A 17,933-nucleotide genomic window follows, 5' to 3' on the forward strand; every position below is an offset into this window, starting at 1 on the left:
TGGTGTTCACCCAGCATTTACTAATGTTGAAACCTGTGCAACACTGTCTAGAAGCAAGTTTGATCTTTACTTCTATGTCACGCCTGGGAGAAAAGGCTAAGCACGGAAATATTAAAAACCTCCATCTCTGCTTACCTTTTATTGAATCATGGCAATACCCTCAGAAATAATTTGTATGGTGGGAGAGGACGATTGTAATGCTTCTACTGTTTTGCTTTCGAGCAGACACAATAAAATACTTACTTTGCTTTCCTTCAGGTTTTCAGCACAACCTATAATCACATGTGTGCCCTTGTAATGCAATGTTTAAACAGCCAATGCTACATTTTACTTTTTCTGTGGTTTTCGTCAGAAATATGATAAAATACTCAGTCATTGCGCTTTTTGAAACAACTGCAAGACGACAAAACATGTTTTTATGTAAGCCTTTTTTTAAGGGCTGATGTACGTTCTAGACAATCACTGTATTGTGTTTAAACGGCTGTTTTACCTTTAAAACTCGCACGCCTGCTGTTTTTAACTTGGAAAGGTGTTTGCTCAGATTAACACACTTTATTAGTGTGTTAAAGCACATAGCACTTTTAATTGGCATTTTTATAGACACTATATTTAGGCTATATATGACTACTGTAACTGTGAATGTTTGAGCAATTTTCTTATTGGTTTTCGGACATATATGTTTTATTGCCTTATTCTGTACTTTTATGGCAGCATGGCCACCACAATAAGATGATTTCTTGACTGCTTGATTTATTGATTTATTGATTGATTGGACTGGGAATAGTAAATGTCACTCCTTCCGTGACCTACACCTTCACCAAGTTGGTTTAGATTGGATTGGGAATAGTAAATGTCACCCCTTTAGTGCCCAACACCTTCCCCAAGTTGGTTTAGAGTAGAGTGGGAATAGTACATTTTACCCCTTTAGTGCCCAACACCTTTCCCAAGTCGGTTTAGATTAGAGTGGGAATAGTCAATTTCACCCCTTTAGTGCCCGACACCTTCCTCAAGTTAGTTTAGATTGGAGTGGAATATTAAATGTCACCCCTTTAGTGCCCATCACTTTCCTCAAGTTAATTTAGATTGAAGTTGCAATATTAAATTTCACCCCTTTAGTGCCCAACCCCTTCACCAAGTTGGTTTAGATTGCAGTAGGAATATTATAAATTGCCACTTTAGTTTTCCACATCTTCCCCAAGTTGGTTTAGGTTGGAGTAGGAAAAGTTAATGTCAACTGTTTAGTGTCCAACACCTTCCACGAGTTGGTTCTGATTTGAGTGGAAATAATAAATGTCACCAATTTAGTGTCCAACACATTTCTCATGTTGGATTAGATTGTAGTGGGAATAAAATATGTCACCCATTTAGTATCCACCACCTTCCGCAAATTGGTAAAAAACTGAAATAAATCAGATTTTCTATATATTTGTATAATGTAAATTTTTAAATATTATTTTTCATTGATGACAATTTTTATTTTTTTTAATACTTTTTGAATACATTGATTTAATATTGTTTGAACATATTCGTCATTAGTAAATTTTAAATAATTGTCAATATTTATACTATTATTTAATGTATTCTTTACAATAGTTTCAAAAAAGTCTACAACCTTGCTTGACATTTTTTACATTTTTAATAACTGTTTAAATTATGTGACATTTATTCTTGATTAATTGGTATTTTTGTGTATATTGTGTATTGTGTGAGTGGGTGTTTAACATTTCTTTTACAGATTTTTTGTTCTCAAACAATTTCTATGGGAATTTGAAGTGTATGTTGTTTTTTAAAGGAAATCAGTTTTCGTTTATTAGAAACGGCTAGTTGGTTCTTAGATTTCATTTTTTCTGGTTTTCGAGTGGTTCTCATTTTAAAACACGTTTTCTGAATTTTTTATGGAACCTACAGATTTTGAATATGCCACCAGGGATTTCAATTGGATTTTTTTATATTTTTACATTTTTTTGGGCTTTTTGAATTTGTCTTTTTGTGGATTACTGTTTTGTTACATTTAGATGGAGTTAGATCTGGAGCTACAAAACAGTAAGATGTATTTATTACTTTTTTTTGGTTGGGAATGTGATATTAATAGTGTTATGTGTAGTTTATTATTATGTGGAACTGTATGTTTGAATCATTGCTTGTTCAAAGTCTGATTATTTTTTAGGGTAGTAGTTATTTGTTTGTAGTTTTATATAGTTTAAGAGTTCATATAGTGTGCTGCTTTGTTTGTTTGGTAGTAAAGAATATATGAAAGAGATATTGGTCTGCTGATGTTCACCAAGTCTGGTGTTTATCTGAGTGAATGGTTTGGGACACATTTTGAAGGTCCCATCCATCATCCAGGTTTGGCATTGGGTAAAGTTCATTATGTTGCTTGCTGTAGAGGAGATTAGCATTTGTTTTTCATTATGTAGACTGTCACGTAAAAGGAAAGGTTCTTCATTATGTGTCATTTTGAATGGTTATAAGCGGACTCGCATGAGGTAATGACATTGGCCCTGCGCTAGCTGCTCTCGCTTGAAGTTCTTGATGTTTTAAATATTTTAAATATATTTTGTGCACGCTTTGCTGAAAAACGATATTGTTTGGGAAATACGGAGGGAATTACCTGGAGAGTATAGAGCGCATTCCCAGGCAAATACACTTCCGGTTCTGTCTCCCAGTCCACTGCGGTTCCCATTCCCGTTTGTGTGCAGGGTGGTCATTTCCGGGCTAACAAGGGTTGGCAGTCTAGTCCCCACCCTGACTTGAAGATAAATACCGATGCAGAGCAGAGCACGCAGCGGATGCGCGCAGCGGATCCCTCAGCAGATGCATGCAGCGGTTGCGCCCAGCAGACGTGCCGGGGTCGCGCCAAAGGCTAGTCCGTTTGCGCTTGTTCGCGCCAGGACATCGACAGGAGCCAGGGACCCTGGCCATTTGCTCGCTCACTGCAGCCCTCATAAACAAATACACTATTCAAGACAACAACTTATAAATTTACAGACAAGCCCCCTCCCCATGTGTCGGCAGGAACCCTGGCCTCACCTAGGAAGCCCGTTTGCCTGCCGGGCCTGTCAATTCCAGGCAAACCTTGCCTCAGCTGACCCGGGTATAGACAATACTGCTGAACCCAACCCTCCCATACAGAAAGGATGGAAAAACTTCTATGTAATATCCGTTCTCTGCCCAAACATGCTATTGAGGTATGGGACCTGCTGTCATCAGTCCAACCCGAACTGTTTTTTTTTACAGAGACCTGGCTCAAAACCTCATTGTGTACATGCTATAACACTGGGACTCGCAGAAGGATAAAAGATGATTAAACTAGACTGAACCACAAAAACGGGGGGAGGATTTGCGATTGTGCACAAAGAAGGAATCAGGATCTCCATCCTGGATCAGCGCGAGGATGCTAACATGGAGATGTTGATCTTTAAAATTGAATGCTCCTTGCAAACTAGCTGGAAAGGAGCACTATTCTATCGTCCCCCAGGACCTCTTGCCGACTTTTCCCTGCAACTGGTCGAACTATTAGCCCCATACGTGAACACATGTAAAAACGTCCTACTTTTAGGAGACTTTAAGGTTCACAGTGAATGTCTCACCAACTCTGATTCACAGACACTTCTGACCGATCTATCTCTGCTAGGTTTGGCCAAGCTCAACGAAGGCCCAACTCATATAGCTGGACACACTCTAGATATTATTTTTTCGAATTCATCTTTGATTCTGTGCGATCCCCCGCAACAACTCACTTGGTCTGATCATTCTACGGTTTAATTTACTATTCAGGACCTCATAAACCTGGAAAAACCCAAACCTATAATTCTTTCCTTCTGCAGACAGTGGAAGAAAGTCACAGAGGAGAGTTTTCAAACAACATTTCAGATGCCCCAAATTTGGATATCAGATGACATTGAGGAATCTCTGTCCAAACATAATTCTGCAGTCCTAACTGCCATTGACAATATTGCACCACTAGAAGCTATCCTGAGCCACCCCAATCGACCACAGGCAGTTTGGGTCTCTAACCAACTGTGAGCTCAAAAACAACAATGCAGGAAACTAGAGAGAACCTGGCGTCTCTCCCATAATGATACAGACAAAGAGCAGTTTCAGGCAGCTCTATCCAGCTACCATAAAAACATCAAAATATCACGGAAATCAGATATCACATCATAGCTAGCTGAGGTTGGCAACTCCTCCAAAACCTTGTACCAAATCCTTCAATCCTTCGTTAACCCCAAAGCCTGTGAAAGCCTAGAGGCCCTGTCACCGTCATTATGCAATGACACTGCTCTTTACCTCATGCAAAAGATAGAGATGATTTATGAAAAAATCACTGGAGCAGGAGGTATTTCACAGACCCAGGTGCTCAAGTATCAGCTCAACCCTATGGATCCTCAGTTGTTAGAGAACTTCCCCACAATCTCATTGAATAAGGTTGAAATATTGATTAAAAAAATTAAGTCTGGCTCCCCTGCTGATCATATTCCTGCAAAAATTCTTCCTTCCCTGGTTAAAAACCTGTCCTATCCTATGCAATCTCTCAAATTCTCTCCCTTAAAGAAGGACATGTACCGCTGGAGTGGAAAGTCGCCGAGGTCAGGCCAAGCCGTAAGAATGCCAAACTCCCATGGATAGATCTCTCCAACCTCCGTCCTATTTCACTCCTCCCGTTTACAAGCAATCTAATGGAAAAACATGTAAACAACCACCTCACCAAATTTTTCGAACTTCCCAGTCCGGTTTTAGGTCCAAATACAGCACCAAATCAGCATTACTAGCGGTCACGGATAACATCATGATGACACTAGATAATGGCCATTCTATGATTCTGGTGCTGTTGGACCTATCCACGGCGTTCGACACAGTCTCCCATAACATCTTGACTAAAAGATTGGAAGAGGTTGGGTTAAGGAAAACTGCCTTACAATGGGTGAGGAGCTTTCTATCTGACCGCTTTCAGATTGTCAATCTATACCCATACCGATTGGCCCCCACAAAGTTGTCCAAGGGAGTTCCTCAGGGCTTATGCTTGAGCCCTACATTATTTAACATCTATATTTCTCCTGTGGCCAATCTTTTGAGGGCCCATGGGTTCATCCCCATATATGACGATGACACCCAACTACTTTTCCCATTTAATAACTTCACCCCAGCAGTACGAGTGGCCCTTTCCAATGGGATGAGAGCAATATCTCACTGGATGGGGAACAACTTCCTCTAGTGCAAAATGGTAAAAACTGAAATCACGCTCTTCAGGGAGGCCCCCCTTCTGTGGACTCCTGACTGGTGGCCAACAGATCTAGGTCCCCATCCTTCCCCCAAGATGTCAGTCAAAAATGTGGGGATCCGGTTGGACCAGGCACTTACTCTGAAGAAGCATGCCACCCAAACGGCTAGGTCTTGCTTCCATGTAAAGGGCCTACTTCGTCAAGTTTTCTCTTTGATACCGAATTCCTCTCGGAAAACCCTTGTTCAGGCGCTTGTGCTAAGTCGCCTGGACTATTGCAACGGCCTGTTAGTCTCCGCCAATGATGCCTCACTGGCAAGATTACAGGTGGTTCAAAATACGGCGGCACGGATGGTCCTTAATGCTCCTGCAAGGATCCCATCCCGCCCTCTTCTAGGAACAAGCACTCATATAAACATACAATATTCTACGTTGCCACAATCTTTTCTGTCTTCCTCTGAGTCCTCCAACAGAATATCAGCAAACTCTTGGGGAAAAGCACACTTCCGATGATTGTATGCTGGTACAATGGACTTACGGTCATTAGTCCTTGAAAAGTTGCATTGTTGGTATTTTGCAGTCCCAATTGTGTTTCTCATGAATGTTGCCTCCTCTCCTTCCAGTGAGAAGTCACTATCAGTTATCCAATACAAAACAAACCTCTAATTACTAGCTAACAGAAGGCTTCTGGAAAAATACAACATATGTAATAGAAAGAAGAACAACATGCACAAACAACCATTCAATATGAAAAACACAGTCCTTTCAGTGTTAATGCATTATTCTTTAGTTAACATGTCATCGATAGTTAGGCTAACATAAATCAGCACTTTTGTTTCTTTGGAGGCCAATAACTTTTAAGTATGATTACATACTACAAACTTTGAGTGTAGCATATGTTTAACTTAAACGTAAGCTTTGCCTATTAGAAATAAAAACATTTCCTTTGTGAATAAAATTTGTGTCAACACTGTTCAGCTTTTCTGTTCTTCTTGACATTTTTCTCTTTGTTTTGACTTAACCTATTAAACATGACAATTTTTCTTCTTAACAACTAGTGAAAAATGCATGATTGTGATTTGAAGGAAGGAAAAGCACACTGTGGAACAGTAATTTTTAGTGGTTTTTGTGCACTTTTGTAGTGATCTCAAGTGTAAACAAAATGTATAGGGATTAAGGCAAAGCATTTGTACCACTATTTAAGTACTGTGTCTAAGTCCAAAAAGAAGGTGCTAGAACCAGGAACGTAATCCCTATACGGACCTAACAAAGAAAGTAAGGATACCCTACTTCCTTGGCATACTAGACTTTGAAAATGGACAGCACCCTTCAGGATTAATTTCATTTTAATTAAAAAATCGCTAATAGACAAATAGCCAACGCGTATTGAGAAAGGACAACTCTATAAATTTTATCTACAACTGGACATTAAATATGCATCATATATGAACATGAAAATAATATGTCCTATTCAGCCCTGAAGAAGTCCGTCACGGACGAAACGTGTTGGCTATTTGGCTATCAGGGATTTTTTAATGAAAATGAAAAACTGAATAAAGAACAGAAAACTGAAGATACAGAGTATCTTGCCTATGTATTGTTTGGGGAAACAGTTGTGATACTGTCACATGTGATTTAACAAATGTTGAGCTATCACGTTTGCTATCTATCCTAAATTGTGTATTTAATCCTGAAGGGTGCTGTCCATTTTCAAAGTGATCTCAAGTGTGTATGTCTACATATGTCTATGTATGAATTGTGGTTTTTTTAGGAAGAAGGACTTCGTTTTGTTTTGATGCAGTACTTATGTTGGTTCTAGACAACCTGTGTTGTCCTTCTGAAACTGCAATGAGGAAGTCCTGTGGGTCTATTAGAGAAATAGTTCCCATATGGATATGTTCATCTTCATTCTTTCTAAGCCTGTTCCTAAACCAGACAGCCTAATATGTATTTACAACAGTCAAGGAGCTAGAAGAAATAACAGATTCAAATAATATAATCTGTTTATTGTTTTCACTGTTTACTATTTAGCTTACATTTGGAACGTTGGTTCTTGGCATTTCCTACAAATGGTGGAGTGGTCCTCATCCAGCACTCATCACAGAAACCGTGATGCTCTTCACCCCACCATATACTAACTGCTTGTTCTGATTCACATATGGCACCTTTTGTCTGCTTAGGGTTGTTTGGTGATCTGAGATGTACGTAAGCTTCTTCTCCACATGCCCTTTAACCTCCATCTGGTTAGCTGTGCCCTACCAAATACACCCACCTTCCCAAATCCTTTGAAATCTTTAAATTGATTAGGCACGCAGAGATAGAGGAAGGACAACATTTTACTATAGTGGTTCTAGAATGGAGAGCTATCCAGCTACAGGGGAAAGGTAATAAGACTAGGCTGAGAATTCAAAGAAACATAGTAAGATACAGTCAAAGGGCACTAAACAGGTCTTAGGATCGGTTGTTGCCTGCATATTTAAAATACATATAATGAAGAAATCACACCAGGATACAATATTTTATCTAATATGTTACAAGAAATACATGAACACATTCTTTACAATATATATGGATGTAACAGGTAAGAGATACTCTGTGACAATATATTCTGTTTCCCACATATATAAAAGAAAATAGGTTTCTGAACTACTTAACTATTTTGAAGATATTTATAGTTTAATACAAAAGAGTTATAAGGAACCCTTTTAGCTTGCAAATATGTCAATATCACTGTGTCTCTTCACTTGGCCCTTGTGCATGTTGCCACTGACATAGCTTTAAATTAGTTTGAAAGAAATGTCTAACTCAGAGGAAGTGATTTTGAGATGGCAAGAAATGTAGGAGAATGATGTTAAATGTGCAGTAAGTTGATTTTCGTGCATTTAGTATACAGTTTCTACTTGGAGAAAAGTGGTATTCTCTATTCAAAATATACATTCATACCAATTCGCTACAAGAGAACCAACTGAAAGCTGGTGATAACTTCACACCTTTAAGGCCATCAATATGAATTGACCCTCAATTGTCGGTGTAATATCGGACCTGCAAATTATTATTTTGTTTTGTTTATTTTTTTTATCACAAATCAACTCTCTTACTATGTATTAATGAATCTGATAATTGGGAATCTGTAGCACCTTATTTGACCCTCTATTGTGCTCATTGCACAAACAATAGATACTGAACTGCGGATCTTTGCACAGTTTAATCCTATACCCTTTTTTGTCGGGGTTGTAACTTGCATCTTGCTATTTTAATTGTTAGTTCTTACTAATGTTTATTGTAGTAAGAAGGACAATATTACCTTACTATGCATACTTTGATGATCTATGCTTTCTAAATTAGATTGAATAAAGTTTATTGAATTGAAATTGAAAATTGAGTTGATCCTCAATTGTGGGTGAAATATCGGACTTACAAATTATCTCACCATATGCCTTATGCAATGGGGAATAGCAGGTGGAAATTGGTTACATAGTCCCAGTTCAAATATATTTTTCCAAACGTTAGGGTTGTTTTACAGCCACATATCCACTTGCTTTCAGCAAACGAATCTGTGTCTACAAATACCACAGGAAACAACTCGAACTGAGAGAATACATTCGGGAAACATACATAAAAGGCTTTTTCTGCATATTATACTCCATTTAAATGTAACTTTTCTGTGATAATATAATTCTGGTTGCAGTAATGCAATTACCAAGTAATAGTATTGCCACAAACATTCTGACGTTCTCTGAGTGACCTCCAAAATCTTTTCTAATATGCTAATAATGAATTTATTGTTTTTACATTTTATACATGGAAGCTCTATCATTTGCAGGGTGTAGTTTAAAGGATTGTGTTTTGTCACCCGCAGGCATTTATGTCAATGTTCCAGATACTCACGCAGGAAGGATGGGTGGATGTCATGGATCAAACTCTTAATGCTGTTGGACACATGTGGGCACCCGTAGTTGCAATCTACTTCATCTTATATCATCTCTTTGCCACACTGGTAAGTTTCATTCAAGGTTTCGCTAACATTCCTTGAATACAACCATTATTTGCTTGCTTCTAAGTTGTAACTTGGTCCACGTGGTGATGTAAGCACATGTGAACCGTGTCGAAATGAGAGCACTAGCAGATAAAGACTTACAACACCTTTCTCGGGGAGTGGGAAAAATGTGTAATTGTGTTTGTGCACTAGGGTGGGCTTTGTCAACTATATTCCAGTTTTTGTGAATGATAGTTCCTGCTTCATTACCAGGTTTATTATGTTTTGGATATTTGTGTCAAGCTTGAAGCAGGGGAAACCCTTCAGATAAAAATTGCTATGGCAAAAAAGCATTTGACAATTCATGGAGAAAAGGCCAGGAACTTCATAAGCTTTTTTTGCAAGGCGCGCGCCAGTTTCTAAGTTAAAAAACATATCATCGAGGAGGATAGATAAAACAGCAGATTCAGCATCTGGCGCCATCTATGGCTATGTGTTAGTTGCCTCATTATTAATAAGAGGGCACACTTGCTTCAAAATCCACACTAAAGTTTGCAGCAAAGGTGTGCGGCCCTTCAAACGTAATTGGCCTGGAGAATAATTCGATTTCTACCCCCCTTTCTGATGACCCTGAGATAGGCTGAAAAGCTCAGAGGAAGGTAGGGGCAGATTTACAAGCCCCTTGCGCCACTTTTGCGTCACTTTACCATATTAAAAGTGACGCAAAAATGGCGCTAGGGACTTTTAAATCTGCCCTGTAGTGGTTGAAATGTTAGAGCAGTGGACTTTCGTGGTTAAATTAATCTAAGGAGTTAACTAACTGTATAGAGTGTACTAAAATGTCATATGTCCCGATATCTCTCTGGATTTCATCTGCTTTATTTTTAACGTGTATCCTCCAAAGTTGTGTGTCGCTGCTTTATACAGGGGCACAAGCATACACTTCTTGATTTAGGACTGCTCTGCCCAATGACCACAGTATTGCACACCACCCCCAGACTGGCCTTGTGCACTTTCCATCCTAATGCACACCGAGCTTCAGGACACACGTTGGCTATACAGATGCTCATGTTATTCAGTTATTGAGAACTTTGAAGTGATATTTTAAAACTTGAAAAAATAAGATTTAACTGTAACCAAAAGGAGAATGCAGCAAGGGAAGTTAGAGAAACAGGGCAGTGAGTGGGGAAAAAGCAAACAAGTGGTACTGCTTTTCAACACGAGAAAGCGCTTTAATTCAACAATCACTTCACCTATAAAGTGATAAAGTTGTGAAAAATGCCCCCTTCCTTATTTTCAAACAAATGTGCACAATATTATTCAAGTTGCTGTTTAGACTGCCTTTGTGAAGCTCCAAAACCTCAAAAGGCTCTGAGTCTGGCACGCAGTCTTTTTAATTGATGAATCTGTTACTGTTGCATTATTCCTATGGCGATGATTCCGTTTGTGTTTCGCCTTGGTTTAAAATTTTAAAAAATGAGGTTTTCTTTCATGATAACTTTCCCATCCCCTATAATGTCATAGCCTAAACTTGGTGGTGAGTGGAGGTGTTTGTTCCATCCCGACTGGAGCACAAATGTATGTAATATGATCACTTGAAAACTTCGGCCCTATTTAAAAAGCTTTTTTTTAAATCTAAGTTTGTCATACTCCAGTCTCTAAAAAGCTCTTTCCTTTCCTACCACTTGCCCTGGTCTCAAAGTGCTGTTGGACAGTTGAGTAAACAGCTGCTCATTTGTTGTGTGTTGTTGGAAGAATGTCGATTAAGGTGTGACATAGGAGTAGTGTTTGGATATCATGTGTGAGGTGTGTAGGTGTGTACCACATTTGTACCAGCATCATGTAGCAGCATCTCACTCATGCATGCTATACAAAAAAAGAGTGTGAGGGATAGTATTCAGACTGAGCGTGTGTACTGAATGCATGTGTACAAGCATTGGGCCAATGCATGGAGGTACTAATGCTGTACAGTAAGTGTGTGCTGAATGTACACTTAGTAAGTGTGCCTGCAATAGTACTTTATATGGAGGACCTTGGGTTCCATTTTCGGAAGCCCAGGTCTGGCTCGTGAAAACATAAGGCGTAGAGGTATCCCTCCAGACAGATTGGTGTATTGCTGCATTCCTGTGAACTGGGTTGGACACAAACTGGAGGGTAAAGGAAGAGACTCCCTTTACATTTCAAAAGACTGCTTAATCAGAGATTACAAGGAAGAACCTGAACATATCAGGAAGAGAGTTGTAGCTGATAAGGGAATCGTAAAGAGTAGGGCTGGGGGCTGGGATTAAAATTTGATGCACATGTTACTGAGGCTGACATCCAGATGTGAACTTTGGTCACTCCCAAGAGTGGTTTTGTGGTTCAATCAGCTTCAGAGTCATGCCTTATGTGACAGATCTTTCATAAGGAAAGAAGAAATCCTGAAATGTCCACTTCAAAATAAGCAGAACTCCAACATAACACTTCAAAGACTCAGAACCTAAATCAAATTTAGTGTCTAGAAGAAGGGGTGTTTTTTTCTACAAAAATGTGCCATCTGCCAAGCAGTCAAACAGGCTATGTGAGAAGGGAGAGCTCTGCAAGACTTCTGCCTGTGACCAGGTCTGGGGGCCAAGGACTGATAGTCTCCCTACGAGGTGAGGGGACATCGCCCAGGACACCAAGATCAGCTACCCTGGAGCCTGAAGCACCATTGCTTACCTGCAAGCTAAGACATGTGTGCCCTGTCCATGAGGATTCCCTAATCAAGGTCTGAGGTTGTGCACCAATCAGACCATTGCCAGTGTGCAGTATTGGCTCTGCGACCCCTGTATGCCAGGAGAGGGACGCCGTTTTCTGAGCCATATTGGAAGCGCTGTGCAGGAAGCACCAGGCTGTACCACCCCACCTTGTCAAACCCATATGCCAGAGTGGGATCACTGGTGAACTGAATAGAGAAGCTCAGAATTTGAGACTGCTTAAATTGGCGGTTCCGTAAGCCAGGAGGGAGCACCGTTGTGAAGGCAATCATATAAGGAGAGTCATTGCACCTATCGTGAGTACAGCGGCAACCCCGTATGCCAGAAAGGGCTGCCAGTACTGCTTTGGACAAGAGTCCAGGTTGTCGCCCGGACCGTAGGAATACTGCTGTGACCAGCGGTTCGAGCCCACAAAATGTGATCAGCACCTGACGAATTCCCTGAGGTTCACCAAGATGCCATAGAGAACATCGTACCTTCTTTGGAGCTCTGGTCGGGAACTAGAACATCACACTAGTACCCCCTTGCTAGGAGGAAGAGAAACTAGCCTTTGTGCCTGCCGAGAAGGAGCAATTCTGAACACTGAAACGAACCAGCAGTGCTACTTGAAAAAGATACACTGCACAGTCGGGTACTTCCGCTTCCATCTCAAGTTGCCTGACTTTGCCGTACAGGACCTGGACTCATGAGTGTCATAAGGCAATTGCTGCACCACTGAACACTGCCATACCACTGGAGTGTGTAAGAATGGAACTGAACTTTTAGGGTCCAGCGGGACTTGTTGTTAATGGTGCAGCTGCACCATAGACACTTTTGGCTAATTCCTAAAGAGTCAAAGGGTGAATTTTAAAGTACGGCCTAATAGTTTGCATTCACCGGATGCGACCACCAGTGAATGGGGAAAGACCCCCAAACACATTACACGAAGGAAGGTTGGACAGGGATTTGTCTGACAACTACTAGATCCCCAAACTCAAGGAGGATTGTGTTATTGCTTTTGAATGTCGTATACCTTTGCATGTGTAGCGTTAGAAATAAAATACTTCTTTTATCCATAAAAGTGAGTACTGGACTGATCATTGATTTATTGTTTGTACTGTTTCCACTTTGAGTTATGAGTCATGTTTACTGACCTATGTCAACATCGCCCGAGGAAGCCTTGGCTTCATTACCACAGCTACCACTGATAGTCAAGTGCATTAGAGGAACTTGGCCCAGTTGCTCAGGATTCATAGTAGTTCGGGCCCCAAGATGAAAGAACTAAAAGGCGATAGCGGCCGTGCAGGTAAGTGCAGTGGGGTGAGTGACAGATGATGGAATATGTCAAATAAAATAAATAAATAAAACCCGTTACCTTACACTCGCCGCATCATCGAGTCGGCGATGTGGCGAGTGCAAGGTATGTGCTTTTTGTTTATTTATTTATTTATTTGACCTATTCCCTCATCTGTCACTCCCTGCCCTCCCCCACCCACCGCGCTTGCCTGCACTGGCCGCCACTGCTAAAATGCCTCAAACACCACAGTTGGGCCACATAGCACTGCATGCCCCATGGCTCTCTGAAAGGGTTTCTGACAAAGAAGTATAGTTTAGGCTGTGAGCTAGAGGTTAAGATGATTTAATTGTCTTAGCATTTAAAGGTAGTTACTGCCTCGTTTAAGAGAAAGCGTTATTTCAGATTCCTTCTCTTTTGATTAAGTGTTCTGACAAAGAATTGCAGAGTTGTTGTGAGTTTGACAATAGTTAGGTTGCAAGCTGTAACAGAATTCAGAGATCTCTTTATTTGTGCATGCAGGATTTAAAATGCTATGTGGGGAATGAGATCACCTGGCTTTCGAGATGAAAGCTTTGCAGATTCTGTATTACAATTAGAGTCGATTATAATTATTGTGGTTACGTGTTTTTCTCCATTGTTTCTTGCAAACGTTGGTGTTAGTTTTACTAGTGAAATGATCCACCCTGATTGTCGAGACTCTGTAGGCCTTTGGAAGAATTCCCTTCAAGAAAATTAGCTGCCCAGAGTTATTTTAGCAGTGCCTTTTTCACTTGGAAAGAGTTTAGGCCAAATGTCTTTCAGGGTGTGGTAATCTTACTTTTGTTAGGGCCTGCTGAGGGAAATAAGATTGAGATTGTTGATCTGGTGGTCACTCCATATAATGCTGTTGTTTGCTGTGCTGGAGACAAGTCCTCTCAAGATCTATATAGCATTGAGACGCTGGAATGCCGGGTGCGTTTGCCCTGTGACTAGTTGATGAGAGTTTATTGCTTCAAAGTTAGTGAGATGTGATTAAATTTGGGGTTGATCTGGTGTTTTGTGCCAGGGCACTGACATTCTGTTATATACAGAGATTTGAGTGGGTAATTTTAATGCCCCATGTTGAGTCCAAGACAGCGTCAGAGAAAGCTTAGTTGTGCTTGGAGGTAGGTAGATGTGAATGAAAGAGGTGGAGAAAGTTTAGGAGGGGCTAAGGTGGGTGAAAAAACAAAAAGTAAGGTTTAGTACTCTTTGATGCTCATAGTTGGCGAAGTGTTTACTCACTGAAACTGCTCTTGCAATGGTTACCCGTGTGCAGCACAGATTTAACATATTTATATATCAAAATGTCGGAGGTAGAGATGTTGACATTTTTGTCAATATTCCATTTCAAACAGTATCGTAACAACAATAAGAGTGCTGTTGGGGTATTTGAATACATCAGTTATCAGGGTTCTATGAGCCCCTCAGAGCTCTGGACCCCGGTGTCACTGGACCTGCCGCACCACTGGTGCTGGGACGTTTGGTGTACGCTTACTTTCAAAATTTTTGAACATTGATTTACCATCCTGTAAAGGTCATTCACTTGTGCATTGGTGTGTACATACTTGTTATCTTCTTTGACTCTGCTTTTACGGATTTCTTCTTCGTGATGCTGATGAGTGTGTCAGATCAATTCTGGGACTTTTAAATATAGAAGTGACAGCTATCATATCTGAATTGGTGTGCAACAATATCTACAAGATAGAAAAGTGAAATAAAATTATGATCTGATGAAAAAGAGGGCCAATTGCAACTTACGTTTCCCAGTTTAATGTACTGGCTTTCACAAGGTCATTGATATTCATGATGATAGCTAGCAAATATGTTAATGTGCCATACAATATGAGTTGGACCTGGCCCTTTTTGCTGGGTTATCCCACACTTTTTGCCTTCTTCCTACTATTTTCTTCTGACCTGTTTTTGTTGGCTTTAGGAGTCTGGGCACTTTACCACTGCTAACCAGTTCTAACATACATATGCTCTCAATCTAAATGTAAATGTACATGTATTTATATAGCGCAAATCACCGACCCGGTATCTAAGCGCTTGCTTAGGGAACCCGTCCTGGTATTCCCCTGTGAGATAACCCCGGATATCCACAAGGTGAAAGCCAGGCATCCCACCGCGAGGGACCGTTGTGGAGATTAAGCAAGCTATTGCCCAGAGTCGCAGAGTGTGAACCCGTGAATCGAGTAGGCACCGGAGCAAGAATTGTCGAGTCCGTGGGCATTTTAGGACTCAAGACCCGGCAAGCCGGGAATTGAACCCTGGTCCCGGGCTGACCTCTGCTTCCATGTGATTGGTTCGATTCATGACAGTCATATTTGATTGACTAGTAAGTCCCTAGTAAAGTGCATCAGGTGTGCTCAGGGCCTGTCAATCAAATGCTAGTAGTGGGCCTTTAGCACTGATTGTGCCACCCACACAAGTAGCCCTGTTAACATGTCTCAGGCTTGCCACTGCAGTGTCTGTGTGTGCAGTTTTAAACTGTCATTTGGACCTGGCAAGTGCACCCAGGCCCAAACCTTCCCTTTTACTACATGTAAGGCACTTCTAAGTTAGGACCAAGGGAGCCCCATGGGCAGGTTGCAATGTAGTTAAAAAGTAGAACATATACTGGTGTGTTTTACAAGTCCTGATAGAGAAATACTGCTAAATTCTTATTTCACAATAAAATGGCCTGTCTCTCCCATAGGTTATCATTGGAGCTGCCTTGTAAGCTCTTACAAGTGTAACTTCCAACTGGGAAGATACAGAGATTTGAGGTTTGGGGTCCCTAAGTTCACACTTTAAAAATACATCTTTTATTTTAGTTGGTTTTTAAATTGCATGTTTGAAAATACCATTTTTTTAAAGTGGGAATTTTCTTGCTTTCCCATTCTGAGCCTCTGCCTGCCTGTGGAATCCAAGTCTGAGAGGGGGTGACAGTTGGGCTGTTTGTGCATTCACTCCAGGCAGTCACACAAAGGGAGCTGAGGTGTTCCCTACATATAATATTGGTCCATCACCAGCCTGATGGGCCTTTCTGAGCTGGAATGATGAGAGGAGTTGTCAATGACACCTGAATAGGGCTGTGGCTGTTACCACATAAAGCTGTCTCCACCCCCCTGTGGTGTATCTTGAGCCAGGTCAGGGAAAGGCAGGGTCTTGTGCACTACAATGACTTTTCTTTGACGTTTGCCTGCTTCAAAGGCAAAAATTGGTATAAGTACTGGAGCTGTGACACCATAACTTCGGAACACTTCTGAGTTAAGAAGACATTCTACTAGGAAGAAGATCTGGATGCGGTAGGAGGGGAACTGCCACTCTCCTTGTTGCTTTGTGGTGCCGGACTGCTGCTTGCTGCTTCTGCCCTGGGAGTGAAAGCACTAGACTTTGCTTTCTACATCCTACTGCCAAGGTTCTCCAAGGGCATGTGTGTGCTTGTCTCCTGTTAAGAAGTCTCAGGGCCATCAAAGACTTCATCTGTAGCCCCTGAATTCCTCTGCTGGAACTTCTGACCTGCCAAGTAGTGTCAATTCCAGTTCTGAGACCTTGGAGGTTGTTTGGCTGTTCAAGATCCAAGAAAATCTACACATCGACTCTCAGTGCCCAGGTGCAGGTAGGAGGGTGAGGCCAATTGGGAGGGATTCGACAGACGACCACGAGAAAAAATTAAACAAATAATTACATTTCCCTCTTCATTGTCTGTCCAAAAAACCCCCACCCCCCCCCCCACCCTACTGCTCTTACTTTCATGGTTCACTGCTGTCAGTGTCTGTTGTTCCCAACACAGCACCGCCGTATGGTCAAAAAATGAATGCATTGCCGCGGTGCAGCCGAAGAATCGACGCAGCGCCTGCCATGCGACTGAATGGTTGCCGCAACCTGACTCCCAAGCACCGTGCCACTGGCATCTGTGGCACATGCTCCAACTCCGACGCAGGCCCTGCTGTGTGGCTGAAGAAATAGACGCATCACCTGCTTCGCGGCTGTGGAATCGATGCAGCGCCTTTTCTGCCGCATGGACCCAGCGTGTCTGGATTTTTGACACATCGTCCCTGTGCTCCAAGTTCTTTATCGACATGACCCATCAGTAACGAACTGAGACTGCATGCCCGAACATCGCCGCATCACCTCCCCTCACAGTAAGGAATCCACGGATCACCTCCCCTCACAGTGAGGAACTGACTCATCACCTCCCCTGCAGTAAGGAACCGACACATCACCTCCACTGGCAGTAAGGAACCAACTCATCACCTTCCCTGGCAGTAAGAAATCGACAGATTGCATTTCTCTTCCAGGGCCTCACCCCGCGCCTGTTTTTGTCTTTAATTTTCACGCATCCCAGGTATTGTCTTTGTTTATGTATCTATGCAAAAACTAATAAAATATTTTGAACATAAAAAAGTGATGCATCCATAGTTTCCTATGGACTGAACTGCTTTGAAGCTTTTGAAAGTGATATCTTTACTTGTGTATGTTGGATTTTTTGCGTTTTGGTCTTGTTGCATTCAGATAGATATTAGTTATTTTCCTGAACTGGTGTGGTGTCCTTTTGTAGTGTTTTCACTGTGCTACTGAGTGTGTGTGTGTTTGCAAATATATTACACATTGCCTCTGAGATAAGCCAGACTGCTGTGCCAAGCTACCAAGGGGGTGAGCGTGGGGTTATGGTAGCTGTGTAATCCCCTACACTGACTAGAATAAAGGTCCCTACTT

General features: G+C 41.3%; 1 protein-coding gene across 1 annotated transcript in view; it reads left to right on the top strand.

The window, feature by feature from the left end:
* Positions 1 to 17,933, top strand: part of NALCN (sodium leak channel, non-selective) — a 2,672,759-nt gene that overhangs the window by 1,678,463 nt on the left and 976,363 nt on the right. The window contains exon 13 of the mRNA XM_086934370.1: positions 9,081 to 9,218. Within this exon, the coding sequence (XP_086790496.1) occupies positions 9,081 to 9,218 (138 nt within the window). The remainder of the gene's footprint in view (positions 1 to 9,080; positions 9,219 to 17,933) is intronic.

Source organism: Lissotriton vulgaris, chromosome 8 (genome assembly GCF_964263255.1).
Source record: "Lissotriton vulgaris chromosome 8, aLisVul1.2, whole genome shotgun sequence".
NCBI classification, from domain to species: Eukaryota; Metazoa; Chordata; class Amphibia; order Caudata; family Salamandridae; genus Lissotriton; species Lissotriton vulgaris.